Source organism: Copadichromis virginalis, linkage group LG7 (assembly GCF_057382275.1).
Source record: "Copadichromis virginalis isolate Kocher_CV1m ecotype Utaka linkage group LG7, C_Virginalis_male_GT1.1, whole genome shotgun sequence".
In the NCBI taxonomy this organism is placed as follows: Eukaryota; Metazoa; Chordata; class Actinopteri; order Cichliformes; family Cichlidae; genus Copadichromis; species Copadichromis virginalis.
In genome coordinates this window covers 56,929,257-56,956,312 of record NC_140624.1, presented here as the reverse complement: position 1 = coordinate 56,956,312, position 27,056 = coordinate 56,929,257, and the positions used below count along the sequence as shown (strand labels likewise).

Genomic DNA, 27,056 nt, shown 5'->3' with positions numbered 1-27,056 from the left:
CTTTATGGTGTCATCCTAAGTTGTGAATTAAAAAGAGTCAGGAATCACAGTGAAAATCAAACTAACATGTCACTCAGTGGAACGCCGAGTTGACAGTGATGATAAACTATTCATCTTGGTTGGAGTCAATAAATCATACCAGACTTTCATTAAAGAAGTATCAGCCTGATCAGTGAGAGGCAGACAGCTCGGGTGAATAGGACAAGTGAGAGAACATGTTTAATTGAGAATCGGATTATGTAACCACATTTACCTCGAGGTCTCCCTTGGTGATGCATGCCTCTTCTACTCGAAACTGTAGGTCCTCCACTTTCCTGTCAAACAGGGACAATAATAAAATCTTCTAAAATCACAACACACAAGTGGCTCAGTCATTAAAACCCTACAGATTTACTGAAGAGCTGGAACAAGCTGATACTGCCAGTCATTCTGGCAGCCTTCTTATTTCAAAGAAAGAACCTTCTCTGTGAAAACAGGATGCTGCTCTTTTTCTCCCTCTTGTATTAAATGAGGCATTTCCAAAGTATGCATTTCAGGGCAGACGGTATCGTTGTCATGTGGATGACAATCAGAATGATCTACCTGCTACAACTGACAGTGCTCATCCGGAAAAAACTGACTATTTAGAAGACAGCAAATCCTAAATGGCAAAAAATTCATCTTAACTAAATATACAGCAAAATTAAAGTTATTTTGCTAATATCTTTGCTCTGTTAAAAGCTTAACGGGTGCTTGATTTTCTGTTGACATATGCACAAACTACAGCTAAAAAGCTTTTACTATGTAAAAGCAATTGCTAAATTAAAGCAAGTTTAATTTCCTAAGGACTTAGAAAAAGATTCCCATGCTTGTCTCACCTCTCAGCTGGACTAAGATGTAACTCTCTGTGTATAGGTTTGTACAGGTTTAGGCTGTGGCTCAGGTGAGGTCGCAGGTCACCAACCAGGTGATAGATCAGTCTTTGATTCCTGCTGTCTTGGGCAAGATACTGCACCCAAAGCTGCTCCCAGTGGATCAAATGGATGAAGTCTGCTTATGTGAATGGGAGAAAGCGCTTAGGTGTAGATAAAAGCGCTGTAAAAATTAATTTGTGTGTGACTGGGTGAATGAGACTTGTAGCAGAAAGAGTTTTGAGTGTTTAAAAAGGTACTATATAGGTATTAGTCAGTTTATTATACTTTTTCCTGATTAAAATTTATTCAAAACAAAGCTGCTAGAAGTTAAAAGGGTACAATGAAGAGGCAACACATCACTACTGTTTTAGCCCAGCTGCCCTGGGTACCAGTGTACTATAAAACCAAGCTTTTTATAGATCTAGTAATTCCATATTTTGTCCCCAGTCATCCTCGAAAGAACTCCTTCCCACTCTTGCCTAAATGTTGCTTATCATGCTAAGCTATTCTTAAGTCCCAGAATATAGATATGGAGCTGGTTATAGGTAAAGTCAAGTCAGCCACCTCTTCTCCTCCTCCAGCTGGTTGAGCAGCTCCACTTTGTCTCTATCTGCTGCTTCTACCATCGACCGCAGCTGATCCATCTTGGCCTCCATCTCCACTGCGTACTGCGGCATACAGAATTAACATGAGTGCACACATCACAAGTAAACTGTTAGATGTTGGTGACAGACCACACTTTGTTTGACCTACTGATGCCATTTTCAAAATGTGATATTGTTTCATTTTCTTATTTATTTATTCTGAAATTCTGAACTGTTCACGTGTCTCACCTGATCCCGGCATTTCCTCAGCAGAGTCAGCTCCTGCTGCACCTCTCCTGCATGGCTGGTTGCTTTTGCCACCTCGCACCTCTCCAGGTCCCTCTCTGCCAGCAGCTGCTCGATGTGCTGCTGCTTCTCCTTCAGAGCCTCCTGCAGGGCTGTGGTGCCTGAAATCTTACGAGCGTACCGAGCTGACGTTTCTGTCAGCTGTAAAAATGACACAAGCACTCGTGAATCACACTGCAGATGTTAAATCATGCACCACGCAGATTAACCAGATATCTCACCAGTCCTGCTCGGCTGGGTTTCCCACTGATTGAGGAGGTGGCGGAGCTGATGGAGCTGATGGAGGAAGCGCTGGGGCTTCTTTTGAGAATGGACCTCCTCCGTGAGCTCTTTGCCTTGGAAGGGGTGGTACAGGGGAAGCCAATTCGGGTCACCTTGTGAACTGGAGCAAACAGGCCATACCTGGGCATGCACTGGAAGTACCTGAGGAGGAGACAGGTTGTACTATGCAATTATCCTCTGTCATATGTACTACAGACAGAGCTCAGAGTATTGTAAATTTGCTATGCAAATAAAACTAAAAATCTGTCTGTGCTCTTTACCTGGTTCCAGCTACAGCGCCATCATTCTTGCCTAGAGGTTCATCTAGTTCGACTCCACACCAGTCTCCCTTAGCAAAGTCTGTCTCTCCGAGAAACCTCACCACTCCTGCCTTGGTACCACCAACCTACACACAAAACAATTCATGCAAATTCATTTTTATCTAAAAATGTTATCTTTTTTCTATTTACAATAACGGCTTCAATCTAGTGGAATTATTCAAGGTGAAGCAAGCAATTTATCGAACTTGAAACATTTACACAAGCAGCCCTAGGAAAAAAAAAGCACTGAGTAGTGTAGCAATAAACTTTTCTGTGAGGCTCCATGTCTACATCACTGATATTCTGCCCTAACGCCAGCCGTCACAGTGGATTCAGTCATTCTTACCAGCACTCGGTCTCCCAGCCTTAGCTCCCTTCTGTTCTTCTTCGTGGAATCTGGGTCGGAGAGGTTGGACACTGACTCACTGGATGTCAGGATCCGGTTAAGTGCTCCGCCTGTCTTAATGGCGGTGCCTGGAGCTGAAGGAAGAAGAAAAAAAACAAATACAAGAACGATCACAGGGTCCACATTTGTCAGTCACTTTGTAAGAACATCTTAACTGAAGCAAAACTGTGAGATGTCCCAAATGCTATTTTGTTTCTTCCAGTCTCTGGCTGTGATCAACAGCCTTTATTTAAAGCTGTTAAAGCTGGAGGTGGGGTGATGTGACCAAAGTCTGATTTTAAAACTGGAAATTTGTTTGACAAATTCATTCTAAACACTAGGTAAAGAAAATGGCTGTGCTGTGAAATCAACTGTGTGTCTACCTAAAATAACAAGGCAGAGAAAACGCTATAAGCAGCAGAAGGTTTGTTACTTTTTTTTTTTTTGTATCTTTAGAGACTTGTTGCAGAGCAGTAGTCTACTACCTATAGACTTTTAGCTAGGTGCTTAAAAAGTTTTATGGCAAAGTTTCTAAGTCAGCAACAGTGAGTTGAATTGAAGCAGGACGATGACTGTGAGAGAGGTACTCAAGGTAAGAGGGCCAAGAGCACTTGGCATTAAGAAGTTTATCTTCTCTTCTACTATCTGACTAATTTTTATTTTACTTTAGTTAGTTATTTTCCAAAATGTAGCTTTGTACATTTAACTTTTAGTGTTGAACAGGACAGAAAGGAGAGAAAGAGAGAGAGAAAGCAGGGAGAACAGCACACAGGAAATGGCCTGGGATGGAATCTAGCCTCTGTGGTGGCCTTGAGGCATGTGTGTCGCCCACTTAACCCTGAGTGATCAAACTAACATTCAAATTTCAAACTACATCCAAAGGTAACCCTGACAACATGGAAAAAAAATCTCTTAAATATAGCACGACTATAAGGGAATTTTAAGAATAAGCAAATGGCTAAAGTGGATGTTAACCATCTGCTGTTAAACCCATTAGTCAGAAACACACACACACACACACACACACACACACACACACACACACACACACACACACTTTTCTCTTTATGCTGCAAGTAGGAAATAAACTCCCTGGTGCCTCTCTCAGTCTCTCTACTCTGCAATCAATGTTAAAGGATAGAGGATAGTGGAGCATGGCTCTTGTGCAACATTAAGGCTAAGATACAAGTCTTTCCCTAAGTTTAACAAAGCTGATAAGGGCATCTCTGAAAATATTTGGTCTGTAAAGCACAGTTATCCACCCTGTTATGTTTTCACAAATAAACTTACTAGATGAAGTAGTGCCAGCAGGTGCTGCCTCGCTTGTTGCGGAGACTCCTTGTGTTGGGCTGGCCCGGCCTCCATTCGTCTCCTTCTCTGGCAGTGCTGTTCTGGACAGCTTTGAAGGCCGCGTGAATATCCCCCGTCCGTCCTCACACTGGAAGTACCGGACCCCTGCCACAGAGCCATCGTTTTTCCCGATCGACTCGTCCAGCACAATGCCCGCCCACTGGCCGGGAGCAAACTGCGTCCCTCCAACAAAGTGCACATAGCCAGGCTTGTTGCCGTTCACCCAGACTCTCTCTCCAATTTTAAAGTCTGTGTTTCCATCTTGGACTGGTGAGGTCACACTGCCAGGGGACTTTTCAGGAGGAACTGGCTTCGAGGTACCTGCAGTTGGAATCATGTTTTAATAAACCATAGTTAATAATCTTAAATATTACTTTTTTATAGTTAGATTTAAAAGGTGCATTTTTTGCCAAAAAGAATTAGGTTAATTAGGTTAAAACAAATGAAAATCAAATTTATTTATTGGATTTTCCTTGGTTTTGTTATTATTTATTAAATTATTAATAAACACCAAGTCAGAATCCAAGGAATCATATTGTAATTAGTTGGAAAAGTTGTTGGACTGGTGCACCCATAGTAGTACGAGGAACAGATTAAGTTCTAGGGAGATTTAACCCCCAAAAATGCTTCTGTTTGGGGATTAGTACCTGGTGAGAAATGTCAGTATGATCTGTTTAATACAGTCTGCATTCTAAAAAAAAATCTGCAGCTGTAAACATTTTGAGTTTCTTGTAGTCTTTCTCCATTTTCGCTTCATAAATAATGCTGAATCCAAATAACAATCATCCAAAGACTGATTTAAGGATGTAGATGATTAAAAAGAAAAGCACCTTTAGTGATACTATATACAGAAATACACATGGAGGTCCAGCACACTTTGAGAAAACTCACTGATAAGTTCTGTAGTTAAGAACGGCCCAAACAGATACAAACGATAGCATGACACTTTTTGTTGACAGAATTAGACACTTTAATAAACAGACACAATCCTTGAGGGGTTTTTTCTTCAACAGCTTCTTACCAGATGACGGTGATGTCCGTGATGGAACGCCGGAGGGACGGACTATTTTACTGGGGGGTTTTAGCCCACTGGCTTTGCCTGATGTACTCATGGCTCCTTGTTTGTCCATGGCTGGGGGGGGCCTATTGAAGATGAGGGATTAGGCCTTCCCCACCACCTTACACGGTCACAGTATGATAAACAGGAGCTGGCAAAAAGAAAAGAAGAATGTATCCTCAACAAAAACAAATATAAAAAGATGACAGTGACAATAAAGAGGACACTGAAAATGCTACATCCAGATTAAGATAATCAACTTTTGGTTATTTCCTTACCTGGATGACTAAGCATGCATTAAGAAATAAAAAGATGACATGTCAATATCAAGGCAATTTCATGTGTTTTAATTTTTTAATTGTAAAAATCTAAACTGGTTATAAACTATTATACAAAAAGATAGATTTTAAATTTAAATTCTAAATCGTTCTGGTTATTTTGAATGTGTTTTTTGTTAATCAGCATCAAATCTTTCTTGTCTTAGGACTTTTCATGTGTGACTGTAGCCCATTCACAGAGGCCTACAACCCCCACAATTACATCAGTGTCTCAGTGAGAGCTGTCGCTCTGCTCAGTGAGGCCTCAGTTTGTCTCAACACCTCCTACTGTATGTCACTAAGTCACAGCCCAGTGTTTATTACAGAGCTGTTCATTATCATCTGTGAAATCACTGTCATATTCAGCTGACCACATGGTATGTCTCCAGTTTCAGCTCACATGCCCATTAGTAGAAACATCTCTGCTACCATTTAATTCACAAGGTACGTATATAAGTCACACTGACTACAACAAGAACGTCTTTGGACATTAAAGCTAAGCGACTAAAGCCACCAAGCACTAGATGTTCATGGATGGAAGCTAAAGGTAAAAACTCATTTCAGGATGTTGGAAGACAAAATGTGTTGATTTATTTGGTTGTAAAATGGTTTATTTCAGACAGCCATACATCTACCCCAGGTTTACCGACTAGTGTTTCTAGACAACAACGTTTTAAATATTAAAAAACATGTGTTACACCATTTATTTATATGTCAAATTCAGATGTGTGTTTCCACATGCTATAATGGCCCAACCTGAAAAGACAGATTTTCACCTTTCATTAACCAAAGCTCAACATTTTTACAAAATGTTAAGATTTTGTAAAAGGTTTCAACAAACCGTTCACGAAATCTTCTTATCAAAGAGATGGGCAGGGTGAGATGAGTTGTATTAGCTTAGACGCCAGTCACTAAATAACAAAATTAGCGTTTGACATCAAACAGACTATATTGTGCTTCCAAGGAGCCAGACTTTGTTGTAATTTTTGAAGTGCTCTTGGGCAAAGTTGTCTAGGCTTTCTGCAGGTCTTTCAATGCTTTCAATGACATTGGCTGCTTTTTCACTCATTTCCAGTCCAATCTTTGTACCTGACCATTTTCAGAGGAGTGTTTTTTATTTGGTTCTATCAGCTACTTAACACTGACCTATGAATCATTCAAGTATGTAAAAGACACCTGAGTCAAGGGATGAACCAACTTAGCAAAAGAGCTGTTTTAAATAGTTTGTCATGGCACTTTGTTACTAACACCCAGTTGCAAAAACACATATTTTTTTCACATTTCTTTAGCTAAATCTATGAAAAATACCAAAGATAACACGGTTTGACAGGCATAAAATATTATTTTTTCAATAACAAGGTTATTCCCAAAGAGCTATAGCCAAAAAACATGGCATATCTCAGCATGCTGTGCAACGTCCTTTAAAAAAAAAAAAAAACAGCTCCTAACATAGGACCTGAGAGACACATTTGGGCCTTCCATTGATCTATTTTGCTGAAGCCTCAAGGAAAGGAAAATGTTGGTATAAAAAATGTACACAAGAACTCGACTGAAAAATCAATGGTCCACAGTCACAGTGTTCAATTGCCTTAAAACAGGATTATGAATCAAGAAACCTCCTTTAAATAATTATAATTAAATTAAGTGCAGAACAGAACAGACAGAAAACAGAGGCCAGTGGGAGATTTTCCCTAAACGTCACAGTCGAATACCAGCACCAGCAGTACAGACATGAAAATACAGGTGAAAAGTTTTTATGAATAATCTTAGCTGAAAAATCCGGACAGCTTTTTGATTATGTGTTAATTTGATCCAGTATCTTGAAAACTTCCAAAGATGATGTTTGGGTTATAAAGAAAAATCTAATTAAAGAAGATGTGTCTTTCATGAAAGACATCTTCTTTATTGTTTGTAAGATACTGGAGAATATGTTCTTTTTATATGAAATGACAACATCACAATGGACATATTTACATGGAGAGATATAACTGATAAGAAATCTTTAAGAATTCGAAAAATAGCTTCATAATGGAGGCAAATGTTGTTAAATTATTCTCAAAAACAGATGTTTAAATCTAACTCAAATCTAATGGGACTCAGGGGCACCAGTTTTCCTCCTGGGCCACCAAAGACTTAACGCAGCCTTGTCTCCGAAGCAACCGGCACCGTGAGCAGTACCTGCTCTGTCCATGGTAATAAAAGTATATCATACTCATTTAGGTCGACCTTTTTAGTTGGAGCACTAAATCGTTTCTCACAACACTGAAGAGAAATCCTGTGCAGGTAACATTACTTCAGAGGTCTTCCCCCGCCCAGCAGGTGTTGCCAGACCAACACAACAAGCAAACCTACAGCTGTCATGCATCAGCCTGCTCTCCATTCTCTGCTGCCAGCTCACTAACGACCATTCAATTATCTCCGGTTTTGCATGATCACACAAAAGCAATTAATGAAGGGAGAAATCGTTAGTGTACATAACAGACACATAAGAAGACTGGTGTGTGTTGTTTGTGTGGGCTGGGCTCTCTGTATCTATGGAGCTAGTGAGATAACTTGGATTTTTACCCGCCACACTTTCCCACTAGGCATCCTGCACATTTAACCAATACCGGCGGACTGACTGGCATGTCATTTAGCAGCAGATTATAGTGATTTACGTGAGGTAACAGGCACTTGTTTTTTTTTTTTTTTATCATATTTTGCATCCTGTTAGCTAGAGCCACGGTGGTTGCTGGTATGCCAAAGCTAGCTAGCTTCAAAACAGCAATAACGCACAAACTGTGGTTAATATAAGACAACTAACACTCTAATGAGGCGATATTAAAGCAGACTAAACACAGACAACAGTGGGGAAAAAAGCTGCTTTGAGAGCTTACTTTGTCTCGTTAGATGAACTGGGTCTCAGTAAGGAATGTCGTGAGAAGGTGCAGCGTACCTTGCACCGTTACATGTTTTTTCCAACAGCTACTGTTTCCCAGCCCAGCCCCGACTCACACAATCTGACGTCACTCTTGGAAATGATGCTGCCTTCACAGCCCCAACATAAGCTCGTGAACTGTGAAGCCTAGTTGTAAATTTGGGGATCTGAGGTTACTATCGTTGCCAAAAATTAAGGTAATTCTGGAAATGAACTTAATATTTTTGTTAGCGTAAAATAAAACTAGAGTAGAGAAAAATACAAAATGTGAATTAAACAATAATATTTACTTAGGTAATATAACATTTCAAATATCAGGAAAATATTTTGATCCGTTTTATCAAATTTTTCACAACCAAAAGGAGGAAGATACAATGTTGCGTGAGTTAATATGGGCTGGGATATCTGCATTACTGTCAAAGTGTTGTTTTGTTTCTTTGTTTTTAATGATATTGTGAACTTCAGTCTAGCCCCTTAAAAATATCACATATCAAGGAGTAATAAAACAAAAACTGAAAGTAAATAGGGAAACTCACAATGGAAATTATCTGAATCTACATTAACTAAAAAAAATGCTAACTAAAAATACATAAAATACTAATAATAAAATGTCATCAGCAGTTATTGAAATGCAATTTCTTAAAGTGGGAAAAGAAAAAATAAATAAAATTCTTAACACCTCACAGTAAAAATAAAGGCAAGTACTGACATAAAAATGTACTTTTGTAGATGTACGCTATTGTCACTGACGCATAATGCGAGAGCTTCATTTTGCTGCTTTAGCTCTCTGAATCATAGCTTTGTTTTCTACACTTTGCGCAAAGCTGAAAAAGAATAGCTCACTGGATTCGTTTTCAATCGACTGTTTTTGTAAAAACTGAGGAAAAAACAAGAAATATTATCACAGTCCCTGAACCCCAAAGAGACATATCTAAATAACTTAGATATCTAATTTACTGTCAACAACTAAATGATTTTTATTGGATTTTTTTCAAAGCAAAATATTTTTAAAACTTTTCAAAGGCTAATTTTACCACCCACCTAACTATGGAACAGCCATTGTTTAAAATAAATAAATATTTATTTATTTACGACCTTAGTGAAAGTACATTATTAGTAAGTAGAAAACATTCAAAAGTAAAAGTGCGCAAAATGTGCTTGGTTCCATTCAGACACTGAAAAGTGGACCAAAAGAACTATGTAATGTTTAGGCGTAATCTTAATTTTTTCTTTATTGAAAACAAAATGTGACAGGGTACACAGACTGAAATGTTATACAAGCAGAAATACACTTGCAAAGGCATTTACATACACAGTGCGCTTTATTCAAACTAGCTGAAATTATCTGCAAACCATACTAGACTATCTCAAAAAACCTCCCTTTGCATGTGGGTTTTGCCCTGATAGTTTGTTAGCACTAACGTGAGCTAAACTTTTCTGTGGCTGTACAACCATTTCATTCAATAAATATTATTTCAGTGGGCAGCCAAAAGATCAGTGTTACACTTGAACTGCCTAATAAAAACATTAAAACCAACCTTATCAAGTATCGTGGATACATGAGCCGATGGCATCTATGTGAGATGTTGCCTTGACAAGCTTTTAAGTTCATTCTTTACTCACCTGCCCAGCTACTAGGGAAATGTAATTGTAAGCTACTAACGACAGGTAAGTGGCTTATAATCACAAAGTACATCCAAAGTCACAACAGGTGCATCATTGCAATAAAAGCACTACACCACTAAGATGTATAGTAAGTGAGTCATTTTGTTCATAATTACAGCAAAAACTATTTGACATTTAATTTCAACTACAATAATATAAATGTTTTCAATAGCCAGGAGTTTACCATGCATTTGTGTATTCAGGTGGATCTTAGTTTCCCTACAGAATTAGAACAGGGACAAGCAGCTGGCTTTACAGCCTTCTATCATCTATGGTGGAAATGTCATTCTCTGATGACTTTTTCTCATCTTTGTCGCTGCTTCTTCTCAACAGTTTGTTAAGGACCTTGTTGAAGGCTCCACTGAAGGCAGGGCTCGAGAAATAATACAAAACAGGGTTGAGGACACTGTTGAAGTAAGTCAAACACACTGACGTGTAGAATGCCAGGTTGGCTTCTTCAAAGTATTTGCATTCATTGTACCATACCTTGAGGACCCACACTGCAATACGCGATATGGTGCTGGGGAAAAAGCAGATGATAAAGATTAAAGCCACGGCCAGGATGAACTGAACGGCCCGTTTGATTTTCCCCTTCTTGTCCACAGTCCGGATTCTCAGCTGCCATGTAATTCTGATGGTGCAGAAGGCCACGATGGCAGTGGGCAGGAAAAACTGGACAACATAGAAAGTGTTATGCCAGGTGGAAAGGGGACTAAAGCCCATGCAGATGTTGAAACTTTCACACTGCGTACGGTTGTTGTTGTAATAAAAGTGCTGATCAGCAAGAAGGTACCCCGTAGCAAGGAAGATCAAGCACCAGAGGCCAAATGAGACCCAGAAAGCATAGCCCAGCCCCATTTGGTTGATCCGATTCGACGGGTGGACGATCTTGAAGTAACGATCTACAGCCACGGCCGTGAGGAAAAAGATCCCAGCTGCGCGGTTGGCTGCCAGCAAAAAGAGCAAGATGCGACACGGGATGTCACCGTAGAGCCAGTTTTTCCCACGCCTGTAGTAATCTGCTCGGAAAGGCAAGCAGAAGAGCACGATGGAGTCTGCAACTGCCAGGTGAGTGAGGTACACAGCGTTGGGTTTCCATGTGTCCATGTGAAAGATGAACATCCACAGGGCGACAAAGTTCCCCGTTAGTCCAAACATGAACTCCAGGATGAGAACTGGAGGCAAAACTTGGTCCAGGATGGGAGATTCGAAGGCACAACAGAGATCTGTGACTGTGAGATTCATCTTCTGACCCATCAGAGGAAACGGCTGCTGTAACATACAGTGTCGGTAAAGAAAGGCTCCACCAGGTGATTTCTTTGGAAACTGAATCGTGTTTGCGCATATGCAAAAGGTGCTCAGCCAAACATACTAATCTTTATGTGGAGTGAACATCTGTGCACTCCGTTATCTATGGGGAAGCGGTATTGACCCAAAGGAGCATGGAAACAACTGTAAATGTTATCTGTCCGGGGAGTGCACCTTCATTATAAAACTATTATGCAGGGGAATAGGTTTACTCACGAGTATTGAGTGGGATGGATGAAAAACAAGTAACCTGCGGCCATTTAAGTAACTAAGATAAAGCAGCATATCAGAGCCCTGAAAAAGAACTCATTTTTAATGCTTTAAAAATAACAGACACACAACCATTAGAAGAAAAAAAGTCAAATGTGGAAAGAGTGTAAGGGTGAAGGAGACTGAAATTTATTAGCCTACAGTTTTGCTTGAGTGAAGAACATTTGGGAAGGATTCATGTCATACCACACCTTTGGCAAACGAGAGAAAGCAGCTATTAACTAAAAAAAAAAATGCCAAGTGAGTGGCTGAGTCCACAGCTTTTTATGTACAGTAAATAAAATAGGTATAAAATGACTTAATGTGTACATTTGGCCAGGTCGTCGCTGTTACAGGTCACATCCTTTCAGCAAAAGTGCATATTTGGTCTTCACTTCTTGACTTCACCCAGATCATCAATGCTGTCATCATCCACCTACAACGCACAGAGAGACACGGAGACTGAACTGTGTGTCATGTTTGAGATTATAGAGGACATTTTCAAAAGCAGTTCAGAAAATCCGCTTTTCACACCGTCCACAGACCCACGACACTGTCCTGTGCTATTATTTTGGATTGAATGAGTTCTAGCCAATTTATATTGACACTAACATATGCTGCTGTTGAGAACAATATAGTTATTATGGCATTTATTGTTTTACTGCCCAGCCCTAGATGGCACCTTAAGATTTGCATAAACAAATGACTCAATAAAACTGAGCGAACGTTATAAATAAGAGAGTGCCAAAATTCCTCCACAACATAGCAACATACTGAGGGGGGTGGGGGCACTTATTTTTTTAAAAACACATTACTGTAGGGACACAGTATATACACCAGTCCCTCACATACATACTGTACAATGTAAAGTACTCTTATGCATGTCTCCCCTCTTCTTGCAAATGTTTGCTGGAGTATGCTGTGTTGCACATGCAAGCAACAGGAAGCTAACTGCAGTTCACTTAAAGGCAGCCGGTGTCACTGATAACAACTTGAACTTTGTTACGTTTTTACAAATTGCCAGTGAGAGAGTAAGTTAAGAATGAACCTTTTCAGCACACCCTGGTTTTCTCCAGCTTACCTCAGGCCACTTCTCTTGAATGACGTCAATTATGTCGTCTGTAAAATCTCCCTGAATGATTATTTCATCCTCTGCTGTAACTGAGGCACCACAAGAGAATTTCTGGGCAAAGAATCGCTGAGCCTCTTTAAGGTCGATGTCTGCAAGAGTCAAACCAGAGAATCATGTTAAGAATAAAACATGAAGGGAATAAGATTTTGGCAGCCTAGAGGATAAGGACAGCACAAGAGCTCTCACCAAATGTCGCCAGGCCACACACCCGTGTGACGTATTTCTTCTTGGCTCTTGGGATCTTTGCTATTGTAACTTTCTGAGGCACAGTCTTCTTTTTCTGTTTGATCTGGCCTCTTCCACCTTAAAAGGTCAATTAAAATGAACCGGATTTAAACTCATGCAGTGTTAAGTCGCACACAATTAAAGCACTGATAAAAAGTGAAATGCAGACAACATGAAGCAATCAATCCTTAGCTATCATTTGAATCCTAAAGACTTACTGGAATCAGTAGACTCAAGTTTATCAGACCCATGTCTTAAAATGAACCTATGAGGTCTCAGAGTGTAAATAAACCTTAAACAAGGCAGGTTTCATACTTATTCCATTACTTTATATGTAGGAAATTTGATGCACTATAGCAGTGAATCATGAACCAGTAGATTCTGATTCCTTTTCCCTCTGACGTTTACGTACCTCTCTTCTGTTTCTTCTTTTCCTCCTCCTCGCCTGCAGGAGGAGCATCTCCAGTGCCCGGTTCCTGCTTAGGCGCATTCGCTGCTGGGCCAGTGGGACAAATGGAAAATGGAACAACATTAAACCCACTCCCTCAACAACATGTTTAGCTTTCAAGGGATTATTATGCAGCTTGAAAGCATGGAATCATTACAGATCTTTACAGCAAATCGTTTCACCTTTCAGGCCTTGAAAGTCTGTTTTAAACAATTAAAAGCCAGTTCTGTTCACACTGTGGTGAACCTTGCAAAGACAGGACCTCTAGAACTCCAAAACTATATTTTTAAAGTACACATGACAATCAAAAGCATTTCATGTAGCATGGAGCTGACCAAAAATTCATCACACTAAATGTTATCAATCCAAAGAGCAGCGTGAGAAAAACTTTAATGTCAGCATGACCTAAATGAGCGATTCGAGAGATCAGTTTATTCACAACAGCTGGCTAAGTACCAGTTTGGTATTATAACATATATGATTTAGCTTCCACAGAACAAAGTCAGCCTGAACAACGTCAGAGCCTGCTCAGAGCAGCAGTGTAAGGGAACAGCATTACTGTTAGAGAAAAAATAATCCTGACTGACTGTGAGGGACCCAGCAACTGCAGCTAATATTAGAAAATTGTGGCTTTTGTTGGAGTCAAAATGTTAAGTCTATAATTATCACCTCATCTAATCTTTTTAGAGGAAGGCTATTCTGTTAATGTCCACAACTGTATTTTTAGTCCGTGAATGACCCACGATTTCAAAATAATGTTCATGGCTGTTTTAGTGCAGCCCCTCGGACCATCTGTCCCTCTTTAAGACAGTCTTTTCTGACGTACCTGAGATGACCATATTAGAAACAGTCCCTCTCTATGACATCAAACACATCCAAGAGTAGAATAATCTGCCTGAAACATGAGTTTTTAGAGCAGTCTGAAACCTGAAATTTTGGCTCATTACTTGCACCTACACTGACATTTAAAACTATGACCATGATCAATAAGAGCATCCAACTTGCAAAAATGGTTACATTCATTCATTATTATATATCTAAAATCTGAAACGCCACTCACCTACAGTCATCCTGGCAAACACATCTGGAAAGTTCTTCTCCAGCCACTGCCTACATTTAGCTGGCTCAGGCATGTACTCACAGTACTGCAGACACAACACTGCAGTTATTTACATTGCAGCAGAAAAAATACCCCCAACTGAATATTTATAGAAAAGTGGGTCACACAACTAAATATGGAAACTGATAGTCAAACTCACCTCTGTAGGCAGAGAGCACACTGCAGAGAGAGAGAAAAACAAATCAAAAATTAATGTCACATTTTGAAAAGGGGCCACCGCAAAACAATTGAAGATGAAGTGTGGTTTTGATGAGTGGTTTTATATACTGCACCTCCACAATAAAGAACTTTCATTGGGTACTTTGAATCAGGGTCAGCTGTCCCTTGCTCTGATCTGCTTTCCAAGGACCCAGATTCCATCTCAGTAGTAGCCATCAGAAATTAACTAGAAAAAAAGGGACAATGAACACAGGGCACACACAACATTTATCCAACTCATGTTAAATACCAGTAGTTTGTGAGTTGTGTTTTAGGATTACAATTAAAAAATACCACAGAAAGATGTGCTTTCTTTTGTTTTTAAAATGGGTGCAAGTTTTTTGTTCTTTAAACTGACAGTAAATGGCAAAAAAAAAGCCTTTTAGAATTTACAATATCACAACATTCCCAAAGATATTCAGTTTACCAACATTTCACAAAGTAAATGTACATATTCAAAAAGAAAAAATGGTAACTTTATATCTATATTTACCACGCACAGACACTTTGATGAGATGCCAAGTATATTAAGGCAACGCAAAAATATTCAGCAAGTTCTTGTTTGTTTGTTTTTCTAGGTTAGAGAACAATACCATCCACATCAATTCATGTGTGAAATACTTATTTCTCCTATACTGAAGGTTCAATCAGTGCCCTGGTCCATATAAAAGATGGACAGAGCTACAGTGATGTCACCTATTCCTGAAGTCCCATTTTGAAGTCTCCAAAGCTGTCATTTTGGTTTTAAAAGAACAGAACAAAAAAAAAAAAAAACAACCCCGGATGTGGTAAGGAGTGACTAGTGGACATCAACAACAAGCCAATGCAGACACCACAGATAATCCATTGTAAAACATGTTATGCCCAAGATTTATGGGACAAATTGAATTTTTTAATGAAGTATGATCCATAACAAGTGACAGAGGTTGTAAACGCAACAGGAAAGTGTTTATAATCGTCAATACAGAAATCCATCTTCCCATAGTCTTCTGTAGGACCTGAAATCTTGTTGCAACCCCAGCTATCACCATCTGGCAGCCTTTCGATAGAATGCATGTTTAAGGCACTTCCGCATTCTGGGCTACTTTTCACACCCAAAAGCTACATCCATATTTTATACTGTCTATGGTTTCTGCTAATTGCGTGATGCTAACACGTCTCATCTCTGTTTGAACTTATATCACTAAGTTATTTGGCAAATAAAAAGGAAGAAACTTGCAGACAGCATTCTTTAATAATTCATTTACAGAGGAATCCATGCTTTCCTTTGCTGGCACCAAATGTCAATATATAGAAGCTAAATTAGTTTGAAACACTGCATGTATTTGCATTGCTTGCAGATATATGTGAAATATCAGCAGGCAGATATTTTTTGCCTGATACTGGCCCATGGCCGATATATTAGCGTTTACATTTTCCAAAAGTGTGAACATGCAAAAACGTGCAAACTATTTATTCTGTACAGGAATTATTGGAGAAAAGGGTGACTTTTCTGAAAGGGTTTGAACACAGCTTGTCCACCAGAGTGAATCTGACTCTAGGTACTGTGCGTATTAAATGTAGCAAGTACCATTATAACTGGGTGGAGTTTTTAACTTTTCACTTTAACCAACACGTTTGTGAGAAAGAATATGCGTCAACCTCAACATATTTTATGTATATATATAAATAAAGGCTAAGAATCAATATCAGATGTTTTATCCCATGAAAATATGGATTGGATGGATTGGGTTCGGAATGAAATAGAGGTCCGAATGGTGAGCAAATATTTGAATGGGAGAGAATTTACTTACAAGTTGTGAAAACTGCGCTTACATAGACTACACTGCAACATGAAAAGGTTTAAATACTACTCATGATTAAAGTTTACATTACAACTTATAAACCGACGGACTAAAGTCTCTTTAGATTTATTATCAGACAATAATACATGGATGAGCACGGCTCCTGGCAGTATTTCATCATGCTAGCCTGCCTTGCCAACACTCTTCCCTTAGTTTCACGACATATCGGGCACAAGGGTACCAGCTAGATAACAGCATCAAACAGATGTGACTGAAGTGAAATTGATCACCAGCCGATCTCAGACTGTAATTTAGCGCCTGGCTCCAAAACATAAGTGGAAAGAACCACAGAAAAAATAAAACATATAAGGCAGTATGAATTTGATATTGCCTGTGGAAAGAACAGGCTTTAGCTTGCTAACACATGCGGCTTCTTTGCATTAGCTGACCTATTAAACAGAATAGTTCGCTACAATGCTTATAGTAAAGTCTACAATTAAACCGTAGTAATTATTCTGCAAACACCCATCCCGTGGACACGATGCATCGAGCTGATATCTTTAAAAAAAATATCGAGTTTAGTTTTACTGCTTCATTCATCAGGTAAGATTAATTCGCCCAGCTGTCACCGTAAGCATCTAGGAATTAGCTTAGCCGGCTAACTGAGCTAACGCACGGCTAAAGTGGACACGCTCTGCTGCTGAATAAATACAGAATAAATGTCAAATTACGTACCCCGTACGATATACTCTAAAACTGTTGTCTTTCCAATGAAACCGATCGCATTATTCAAGCTCGTAAGAGTTTTAGAAAAGCATTCTCATGAAATATGGTTCACTTGGCGTACTTGGAGCACGCCATGTAACGCGTCTCGTTCTCTTCTTCTTCTGTATAGGGTTTATTGGCGGTTGGCAAACAGCAAAATGGTGCATTACCGCCACCAACTGGTGTGGAGTGTGGACCGAAATTACAATAAATAAATAAGTAAAATATTCAAATTCTCCCGAACAAATGGGTCTGCCTTAAAAACCAAAATACAGCCTGATAACTTTCACTTATAGAGCTCACGGGAAATAAAATTAAACAATTCCAACTTCACTTTTATATCGTCCAGCTTTTTGATCAGTTGTCTTCCTGTTCCCTACTGCAGTCACACTCCCCTGTACAGTGTTTACCTATTCACTTCTTGTTTTAGTTATAGGGGTGGATTATATGCTTCAGCGCCCCCTGTGCTTCGGAGTAAAAACACACATCACAGATTTATTTTACATCTAGTTTTGTTTTCATTACTGTCTAAGAACCTTCATAGACGTCTAAGGAAGGAAGCTCAAAACAAGAGTGAATACCAGAACAAGATGTTTGGCATTGGCAGAGAAAATCTATCAATTTTCAGGGGCATACCCATTTAGGAGAAATAAATTTAATAAATTACTGCTACTCCTCTTCCTCCTACTACTACTAATAATAATAATAATAATGATAACAATTATTATTATTATTACTATTTTAAAAATAATTTCCCAAATATGGCATTAATGAGGTGTTTGTTAGTCTTGTTATTCTTGTTCTTTTATTTTGGAGTTATATTACATTATTTTGAAAAGTTCTGCAGGAGTTCCGTCACTGACGTCACAACATTCAAAAGTTGGTTGAAGTTTCTACGAGCTAAACTTTTGGGGGAACATTTGTAGCATGTTTCTAAATTAGAGCAGATTTGAAGCTTTTGGATAGTTGATATGGTAAGATAATCTTAGCTATCTTAATAAGCTAGCTAGCTACCGACTTGCCCTCGAGAGATGCCCCAGAAAAAGCTCGGCACAACAATAACAACAGTGACTGATGATAGAGATTGAACAGATTTTAGTAAAAAGCTGGAATGATGTGATGGAGAAAGGGAAAAGACTGTGCACAAATGTAAGTGCTCTTGGAAAAGCCTCAGCCTGTTCCCTCTGGTCAAATGGTAAACAGATGTTTTCAACTACATTTCCACCATCCTTCTTTTAAAAATTTTTTTTAAAAGAGGTGTAGTTTCATCCACCCAACATCCACTTCTGCTTTGTTTCAGATGCTTCAGGTGAGCGGTGGCATAGCACTCCAGTTAAAACGGTGAGTAATATCGACACATGTCGGGATAGTATTGTAGCAGAGTGATTGTAATTTGTTTTGTATTATATGACACTTTTAAGAAAAATGAAGGTGCTTCACTTGATGTGCACCAAATACCTGGTCGAAACAGCTTTAAGATGGACAGCAGACCAAAACAGGGCACCAAAGGCACCCCTCCCATCTTAGCAGATACCTTCCGTACTCCCAGCATGCAGGAAACTAAGGTAAGAGAGGATGGATTGCTAGGAGGATCAAGCAGGATGTTGCTGGTAAATCTTTCACATTTGTGTTTATTGTTTATATTGTTTGTTTGTTTTTTGCATTCAAAACCCAGTTATTGAAATAATTTTAAAAGTTTTATATCCTTTGACCAACACAATAACTGATTGATTCCTTCAGTTGTTATTTGAGGTTTTCTGTCATTTGTGTGTTTGGCAAAAGTTTACTGCAACTGACCTGAGCAGCACCATCATCCAGAGGCAAAGGAAGGAACTGCACCTGCTGATGGCTGAGTTAAAGGACCGGGAAACAGAGTTAAATGCCATGGCTGCTTCCCATCTTAAGCAGCATCATACCTGGGAACAGTACCGCCAGAGGGTGTTGACCTTGGAGCAGAAGTGTGCCCATTTAGATGGTGAGGAAAGCTAAGGATATGTTGGTCAGTTCAATACAGCTGAAACTCACAGGGGAAAGCTGGGTTGCAAAGCAGCTTGCAGATGTCCAGCAACTGTAGGCAGGATACAGCAGCTTCAATAGCGCACTGTACATAAGATTTACCAATCCAATGTAGAAGGAAATTAAGCATAATCAGTTATGGTAATCTAAGGACCTTGGAAAGAAAAGTGACCGGACTTCTTTTTTTAGGCCTTCGCAATAAGGCTTAAAAATCTGTGACTCTCCACCAATTGTTCTTGGAACTGAAAAAGCTTGTTGGATGAGAGGTGAAAAGTCTTCAAGAAACTTAATAAAGTCCAGATGCTTTTCTTTCCAAGCTCCTTAGATTCAAAAGTGAAATATCAATATGTTTATGATAAACCATGACAATATTGTAAATAGCTTTGTGATTTTCTTTTCTCTTGTTGCTGACAGTGTAATTAATTTGTATAGATATGGTAATAACATGGTTGTTATGAAGCCATAATAAAAGTAGGAACCCCGGCTGAGTTGTAAAGAGACCAAAAATGCATTATATTAATAAGTAATCATTTTTTCTTTGTCTGCACATTGTTTCTATAGTTTGCACATCATCTGCAGACTGAGGCTGTTGATGAAGGTGCGTACACATGCCATTTTGTTAAACGGCCATATGGCGGGACTTTGTTCTTTTTTGTGTGTGCAGAGGAGGTGCAGATGCGTAACGAGGTGATCAGAGTCTTGACTAAACATGTGCGGCTGGTGGAAACCAGGGAGAAGGAGGCCCAGAAGGAACTCGACGAAGCCCGACAGCAGATCTGTGAGCTTGAAAAGAAGCAGAAGCACATCAGTGAAAAATGCCAAGACTTTCAGGTACTTTCAGGTACCGCCATAACATCAGCACACAGTTGGATACACTTAGTACTGCTGGGTGTGGTCGTTCATGTGATGAAACATAAAGATAAATGTTAAAAATGATTCAGGAATGAATTGGGTTTCTTTTTTTAATTTGTTTTTTAAAATTCCCTGATACACAATTACTTTTTTCAGCTAATCCCTTTTGGGATCGCCAGAATAGATCATCTGCCTCCATTTCACCCTGTGCCTCTCATCCTTCTCTGTCACACCAAATCTCTGCATGTGCTTATTCAGTACCCTCAATACTGCAGTTCAATATTCCAGAAGCTTCTATGTGATCTTCCCCTTTTCCTCTTCCCTCAGCTCCATCTTGAACATCCTTTGTCTAATATGGGCCTGGGCAATATGGGAAAAACAACAATTTATAACCATAATGTTTTAGTACCGTTTCATTAAATCTATTTTTTTTAGCTGTCCTCATGACATCATGCATTCATGATATCACTTTGTCTGTTTGTTTGTTTTTTCTGTCTTCAAGTATGGTACAGGATAAAGTGTGTTAAGTCTAATGTTGTGTAGCCAAAAGGTCTTCACACTACCAAATTCCTTGGATCCTTATTTCTAGCATTTCCTCATCTTTTGAGCCTTTTTTGGGAGCATCACTTTTGGTAATTCTGCGACTTGAGTCTTCTTTTTCCATTCTCATTTTGCCTTTTATATCATTTACACTCCTGATGTACTGGTGTGTACAGCTACGGTAACTCAAAGCACATGTGCTGCTACCAGCTGCTCCTCCTGCACTGTCTATCAGTCTAACCTGATGTTGCTCTAATCCTATTCTTATCACTTGCACTCTGTTCTCTGAGATTTTATCATGGATTTCAAACAGGTCAATAATAAACAGATGGCCTGTATTTGTATAGCGCTTTACATAGTCCCTAAGGACCCCAAAGCGCTTTACACTACATTCAGTCATCCACCCATTCACACACTGGTGATGGCAAGCTACATTGTAGCCACAGTTGCCCTGAGGCGCACTGACAGAGGCAAGGCTGCCGGACACTGGCACCACCAGGCCCTCTGACCACCACCAGTAGGCAACGGGTGAAGTGTCTTGCCCAAGGACACAACGACCGAGACTGTCCGAGCCAGGGCTCGAACCGGCAACCTTCCGATTACAAGGCGAACTGCCAACTCTTGAGCCACAAGTCACATCAACTTTGCATTCAAATTTCATTTGAATTGTTAGTGATGAGAACAATCTCTGTGGTTATAACTGAGTATTTTTCAGTGGAAGTCTCCAAACCCAAAGGTATTCAGGTGATGAAGGAGACCAAGACCCCCACCAAAGGAGCCCCACCCAGCAGCTGTTGAAACCTTGTGTTTTTGTGTTCTTAAATGAAGAGGCAATAAAACAGCTTGTTATAACACAAACAAGGAATATTTTGAACTGGAAGTCATGCAAAACTATTTTAGCACATTAATACAACTATGTGTCCATGCTGTTTTTCAGGAGAAGAACCAGAGTCTCAACTCCACAGTCACGGCTCTGTCCACACAAGTCAGCTCTCTGCAGGTCAGGGAGGAGGAGCTCAGTTCCATGCTCAAACTCAAGGTACACGTGTAAATCTTTGCTCTCTATATAATCTGCTGGTCTTGTATCAATTTATGATGTCCCATCATTTTATCTAATTATTCTAACCCTTTAGGACCAAGATATGGCAAAAGCCTCGAGTTGTATACTCGATCTCTCAGGGCGCCTGCAAGACCTTGAGACATCTCTAAAGAAGAGTCGCTCACAGGAAAGCAAGCTCCTGAAAGACCTGGAGGAGAATAAAGTGTCTTACAAGGAAGCCAGACATGAAGTCACACAGCTCAAAGGTACATTATTAAAACTTTGTGTCATTTTGTTGCCTATTTACTCTCATTCTTTAGAGGGCAGATGATCAGAGGACACTGATATTGTTAAAAGAAAAATAAGGATAATGGAACAGTAGTCTGCAACTCTGCTCATAAAAAGGAATTGAAAGCCTTTTGGGAATCAGATTTAGAAGATCTGCCCTTATACGTTGTCTCCATGTGCTCCATGTGACATTTTTAGTCTGGATGTATGGCTGTATATTTTTTTCCAGCATTCACAGAGTTATGCACAATAAATTCTGTTAACACAGACTACAAGACACATACCATTTAGTGCTGACACATAAAGCATTGAAAACACAGGAGCTTTTTATGAAGGATCATTATTATAAAAACTCTAATGGTATCTGAACTTCCAAGATGCAGGTTGGACCGTATTTTTCAAACGGAGAACTTGTCCAACCATCAAATGGCACACTCCAAAAAACAAAGATCTTCAGCAGAAAATCTGGAAGAAAAAAAAGTTTGGCCTTTCTGTTAAAAATTAGTTATCTGTTTATTTGCATGATCAGTCGTTTATCGTGTTCTTCTATGTCGTGCTGTGCTCATAGAGGAGCTACAACAGCAGGTAACACAGAGCAGCACCCAGAGAGAGGAGATCATCCGCCTCAAGCAAGAACTCCATCTGCTTCATGGGGACACCCTGACAGGTACATCGCAAACACACTGTCTCACTGTTTTTCCTGCTATTTCATTGGTGGAAACTTCATGATGTATTTCTTGATATGTTTTTGACGTATAAGTCTCTTTGAACCCTGAAGGCTCGCTGGATAGATTTAGGACTGGCTAGTGTTACGTAGAGTTCTGTGTGCTTTATCCTGGTATATGGTCCTCATCTTTGATATTATATAATGAGTGAATATCTGTATGATAGCTATTTTAAATAACTGTTTTCATTTTCCTTTATTTGATGAACCTCTTCATCATTTTTTCTAATGTAAAAAAGACCAAACATATTGATGTGACAGTTATATGAAGTGGTTCTAGAAACGGAGAATAATCGGCATTTCATTCTCAGTGAATGACTCGCAGTAGATGGCGTCAGTGAACAGTGACAGTGTTAGATTCAGTAGCCAGGAGTATGTAGAGATAATGAGGTATGCAGTCCTGTCTTATCTCAGCAGTCTGCTTTTCTCGATAGAAATCTGTAGGGTAGATTGTTTCAGATACCTCTCAGCCTGAGAAAGACACTCTCCTGCAGAGATAAGCACAGCATTTGATCTCTTTGACCAGGGGAGCTGGGAAACAGCTGGAAAGATGAGCTGCTAGAACTGGCCCACTCCAAACAGGAACGCCTCATGTCTGAGCTCCGCTGCCTACGACAGGTATAGTTTCTAACATGTAGTATTTCCCTGAGAGTACTGAACAAAACATCATAAGCGTGAACCCATAAAATATACTGTGGTAACTGGAGCCCAGCTCTGGAAGTACAGCTTTCCTCATTCCTCCAGCATAAGGTGACTTACCGGTTGGACAACATACCTCAGTGTTTCTGCAGTTACACAACGCAGATGTTTGACTCTGGGATACTGTCATTGTCTAGTGCTTCTTGAAGTAGTAACAGGCTATAAAGGGTAAATAAAGAGAGACAGTGGAACCTCAGGCACAGGCACATGAAGGTCTCCTGCTTCTCCTGTAGATTAGTAAAACCCCTGAACTGAATTTGGCTGATGTTTTTTTTCAGCCATTCCCATGATTTTCTCCAGTTCTTTTGAAACTTTTTTGTGTCTGAATGTGCTTCATGTTTTCACGTAATTGCAGTCATTTTGTGTCTATAATTCAGGGGGAATGCAGTAATTTCAAATCTATTTCCAAGTGTCCAGAGTCTCTTTTTTTGTTACATCTCTGTCTCATTGTCATCTAGGTACTTGATATAGTGTGCCTCTAAATGATCATTAAACATATTTTTATATTAAGTTACAATTTTTAGGTAGTTTTCATCTGTTTGTGAGAATCTTTAAATCCACTTTTACTACTAGAATTTTTCTTTCAGCGTCTCTCTCTTTTCAACATAAATGCAGACAATTTACTCTGGTTTGAACCCCGCCTGTCATGTGGGGTCATGTTTTTAATAATTGAAAGTTTTAAGTTTAAAAAAAATGCATTCAAGTGATCATGTTTGTGTGTGTGCAGGTTTGTGAGAATCAGCAGAATGACCTGCAGCTGATGCAGCTGAGTTGTGAAACCCTGAAGGGGAAGACCAGTCAGGGATTATTGGGCAGGTGAATAATGTCCTAGGATAACAAACAAAACAGCAAAAAAAGTGCAAACCATGTAACAAAAATATGTGAAGGAACTACTTTCTGGTAGTCCTGACCCCAGTATAGTAGCTTTTCCACATATTGTTGTTCAATGGTTTGCACTAATTTTGCTGCTTTTGGACTGCTCCTGTTAGGGGTGGCCACAACAGATCATCTGCCTCCATCTCACCCTCCCCTCCATAGAGTCTTATTCTGTCTTCTTCACTATGTCCATCCATACTGCCTTCTGTCTTTTTGGCAGTGCCACTGTTTTGTGCAGCCAGAAATACATTTTAGAGCCCACAGTTATTAAAACCACAGAGGCTGCACAGCTGGCAGCAGGTGGTTTAAACCAACATGGTTACAGACCCTTTGCAGGCATATCATGTCACAAACCCATTCCAGCAAACTAATCTTTCACTGAGTAAATATGTGTGGATTATATTGTTGGCAGTAGGTATACTGTGGGGTTTTTAGAGACTCTGGACACTGATAGCAGCACACATACCCACAGCTGGCTTGTTGACTGGACAACATACTAAAAAACCCCATAAACATTCAGTGTGTGTGTCCAGTACAGTCCAATGTAGGAATGAATTAATTGTTTCGTAAGACTCAGATAATGTCTAAATGTCTAATTCTTAAATCTCAAATTTAGTAAGTGTCTGTGTTTTGTATATTAAATTGAATGTGGTAAAGTTGTGAAAAATCCTTCTAGATTTTTAACAGGAACAAAAGATTAATGAATGCGTCTCTCTCTGTGTTTCAGCCAGGATGAGTTAACATGTAACTATCCGAAGGATGAGTCACCTTCTTCACTCAGAGGGAAGAACTTAAAATCTGTGTATGATGATCTGCCTGCAGATGCTCTTCAAAGCTCAAACAACTGTAACCAGGGAGTCTTCTCAGCTTACTTGATGGATGTAAGACAACTTTATAAAGTCTCTCTACAAACCTCTTGTTTGTCAGGGACAGCATATAAGAAGAAAGTTTGTAGGGAGGGTGGGAATGGGGCTAAAATAGGTTGTTTAAGACAAGATGGGGCGATGTCAAGGGGCGATCGTGGCTCAAGAGTTGGGAGACTGACAACCTTCCTTGTAAGGTTGCCGGTTCGAGCTTGGACAGTCTCGGTCATTGTGTCCTTGGGCAAGACACTTCACCCGTTGCCTACTGGTGATGGCCAGAGGGGCAGATAGCGCGATATGGCAGCCTTGCTTCTGTCAGTCTGCCCCAGGGCAGCTGTGGCTACATCTGTAGCTTGCCTCCACCAGTGTGTGAATGTGTGTGTGAATGGGTGGATGACTGGTTGTGTAAAGCGCTTTGGGGTCCTTAGGGACTAGTAAAGCACTATACAAATACAGGCCATTTACCATTTTACAAGTTAAACTATGGGGGTACACCAAGGACCTGTATATGTTAAATTCAACTGTCAGTCACCCAAAGCTACTCTGATAGAGTCCAAAAACAAAAATATTGTGCTAGAAGTAAGTCTGTGTTTTTTTTATATGGAAACCGGAATGAAATACTTTTGACCACACAATTTAGGCTGGTGACAGTTCTGAAACATGCGTTGGCAAAGAATGATGACACAATGGAGTTGTCTTTTAATGCTGCTCAGGTTGGAAAAATTAAGATATTTCTGTTTCTAGTTGTTATTTTAAGCTAAACTAGCAAGATTTTAAGTAACTCCTAATATAAGCACAGACAAAAGTGACGTAAGGTTTTTCAGGCATTGCAAAACAAATCCGTCACCATATTGAAGTATTCCATTAAGACCAAGAGTTCTTTCCTTCTCTCATCAGGACGGCCCTCTTTCCAGATGCTCTCTGCAGCAGCTGTTAGATGAGTCCAGGCTGGTTGTGGCTGGTTCAGGGAACAGCATCCTGAGACTCCACAGTTCTTTACAGAATAGCAGCCAAATGGTGAGTTGTAGCCCACTGACCCTTTTTATTTCCAGGAGTCCCAGACACCCCAACATCACCCAAGTACCTCCATCCTCAAGTACCTTCATGACTTTCGGCCTCTTTTCATCTCTCTCTCTCCTTATTTGTGTTCATGGGGTGTGACATGAAAAGGATAAAAAATATTCAGTTCCTCCTGTTTGGGTGTGTTAATCATACCAGCTTGATCTTATTTCTTTTTCTCTAACAGACCAGTCCAGCTCCACCCAAAGTTCGTCCTCAACATAACACCAACCAGCCAGTAAATCACATGGACTTGATGACTCAGCTGAAGAATTGATTTTCCTCATGTATGTTTCAGTATTTACCAAAGTGACACAACTGTTGAGCACTAACTTTGAACTGAAAAATCAGTGTTACTATATTAAGCACTGCATGCACCACTTGTTGAACCTTAAGGCCTCCCAGGAAAAGGTGAAGTATAAATACAGACTGTGAAATGTTTTTATATCACTGATATTGTTTTAAATTGTGAGATGTGAATATGTCCTCTGTAAGTATTTAAACATATAAAGACATACAAAAATGTCATTGATTAACAAAGCCAAAGAGTGTATTTTTAAAATCTTATTTGTGGCTTTTAAAGGCTGAAACGTGTGGAGTGAGTGAGATGGGAAACCAGTCCTACAGGGCTGATGGGTGGTGTGTCCTTGTACCGTTTTTCCAGTTTCACGGGCTACAGATCAGCCTGGTGACTCAGCCGAAATGTCTGCGTCTTTTAATAGCTTTTACGTTTTTTTGTTTGTTTTTTTAAATAAAAATATCTGTATATAACCTACATGTATGGTACTTTATTACCTGACAGTCGCACACTTTTTT

General features: G+C 39.6%; 4 protein-coding genes across 10 annotated transcripts in view; 1 reads left to right on the top strand and 3 right to left on the bottom strand.

Moving 5' to 3' along the window:
* The window catches only part of clip1b (CAP-GLY domain containing linker protein 1b), a 49,941-nt gene extending 41,484 nt beyond the window's left edge, over positions 1-8,457 (bottom strand). For 3 of the 4 annotated variants that reach the window (XM_085464382.1, XM_085464384.1, XM_085464385.1), the window contains exons 1-9: positions 8,350-8,457; positions 5,121-5,307; positions 4,040-4,420; positions 2,711-2,844; positions 2,326-2,450; positions 2,005-2,206; positions 1,727-1,924; positions 1,458-1,561; positions 254-314 (exon numbers count right to left, since the gene is read on the bottom strand). In XM_085464382.1, the coding sequence (XP_085320508.1) occupies positions 254-314; positions 1,458-1,561; positions 1,727-1,924; positions 2,005-2,206; positions 2,326-2,450; positions 2,711-2,844; positions 4,040-4,420; positions 5,121-5,229 (1,314 nt within the window). In that variant the 5' untranslated portion in view covers positions 5,230-5,307; positions 8,350-8,457. The remainder of the gene's footprint in view (positions 1-253; positions 315-1,457; positions 1,562-1,726; positions 1,925-2,004; positions 2,207-2,325; positions 2,451-2,710; positions 2,845-4,039; positions 4,421-5,120; positions 5,308-8,349) is intronic. The other variant, XM_085464383.1, reaches the window with a different exon arrangement.
* A 1,147-nt stretch (positions 8,458-9,604) lies between these two features.
* LOC146706262 (hydroxycarboxylic acid receptor 2-like) lies at positions 9,605-11,602 on the bottom strand. The gene has a single exon (XM_085464377.1). The coding sequence runs from the start codon at positions 11,334-11,336 to the stop codon at positions 10,308-10,310; it is 1,029 nt and encodes a 342-aa protein (XP_085320503.1). The 5' UTR covers positions 11,337-11,602; the 3' UTR covers positions 9,605-10,307.
* A 138-nt stretch (positions 11,603-11,740) lies between these two features.
* Positions 11,741-17,696, bottom strand: denr (density-regulated protein). Of its 4 annotated transcripts, none has more exons than XM_085464379.1 (8): positions 17,619-17,696; positions 14,810-14,922; positions 14,677-14,696; positions 14,479-14,562; positions 13,382-13,472; positions 12,931-13,047; positions 12,694-12,833; positions 11,741-12,048 (listed from the first exon to the last, which is right to left on the bottom strand). In XM_085464379.1, the coding sequence occupies exons 2-8, from the start codon at positions 14,910-14,912 to the stop codon at positions 12,004-12,006; spliced, it is 600 nt and encodes a 199-aa protein (XP_085320505.1). In that variant the 5' UTR covers positions 14,913-14,922; positions 17,619-17,696; the 3' UTR covers positions 11,741-12,003. The 4 variants fall into 4 exon arrangements, with proteins under 4 accessions (XP_085320505.1, XP_085320507.1, XP_085320506.1 ...); XM_085464381.1 differs by lacking the exon at positions 17,619-17,696 and adding an exon at positions 17,255-17,439 and having other exon boundaries at positions 13,382-13,462; positions 14,478-14,562; XM_085464380.1 differs by lacking the exon at positions 17,619-17,696 and adding an exon at positions 17,255-17,438 and having other exon boundaries at positions 13,382-13,465; positions 14,478-14,562.
* Positions 17,697-18,142: 446 nt separating this feature from the next.
* ccdc62 (coiled-coil domain containing 62) lies at positions 18,143-27,015 on the top strand. Its single transcript, XM_085464369.1, has 13 exons — positions 18,143-18,479; positions 18,585-18,625; positions 18,706-18,849; positions 19,067-19,259; positions 19,965-20,131; positions 21,630-21,731; positions 21,826-21,997; positions 22,588-22,686; positions 23,270-23,361; positions 24,170-24,258; positions 25,046-25,199; positions 26,079-26,198; positions 26,428-27,015. Exons 1-13 carry the CDS (start codon positions 18,359-18,361, stop codon positions 26,515-26,517), a joined length of 1,584 nt encoding a protein of 527 aa, XP_085320495.1. The 5' UTR covers positions 18,143-18,358; the 3' UTR covers positions 26,518-27,015.
* Positions 27,016-27,056: the final 41 nt, after the last annotated feature.

What these genes read in the sequence shown, in the direction of transcription:
- denr (XM_085464379.1), bottom strand. Translation starts at nt 14,912, where the DNA reads ATGGCTACTACTGAGATGGAATCTGGGTCCTTGGAAAGCAGATCAGAG. An exon ending in AAAGAAGAAACAGAAGAGAG is followed by an intron (nt 13,048 to 13,381) that starts GTACGTAAACGT and finishes TGACCTTTTAAG; the next exon opens with GTGGAAGAGGCCAGATCAAA. An exon ending in TTCAAGAGAAGTGGCCTGAG is followed by an intron (nt 12,049 to 12,693) that starts GTAAGCTGGAGA and finishes TGTGCGTTGTAG; the next exon opens with GTGGATGATGACAGCATTGA.
- ccdc62 (XM_085464369.1), top strand. Translation starts at nt 18,359, where the DNA reads ATGATAGAGATTGAACAGATTTTAGTAAAAAGCTGGAATGATGTGATG. An exon ending in TCTCAGCTTACTTGATGGAT is followed by an intron (nt 25,200 to 26,078) that starts GTAAGACAACTT and finishes TTCTCTCATCAG; the next exon opens with GACGGCCCTCTTTCCAGATG. An exon ending in TACAGAATAGCAGCCAAATG is followed by an intron (nt 26,199 to 26,427) that starts GTGAGTTGTAGC and finishes TTTCTCTAACAG; the next exon opens with ACCAGTCCAGCTCCACCCAA.
- LOC146706262 (XM_085464377.1), bottom strand. Translation starts at nt 11,336, where the DNA reads ATGTTACAGCAGCCGTTTCCTCTGATGGGTCAGAAGATGAATCTCACA.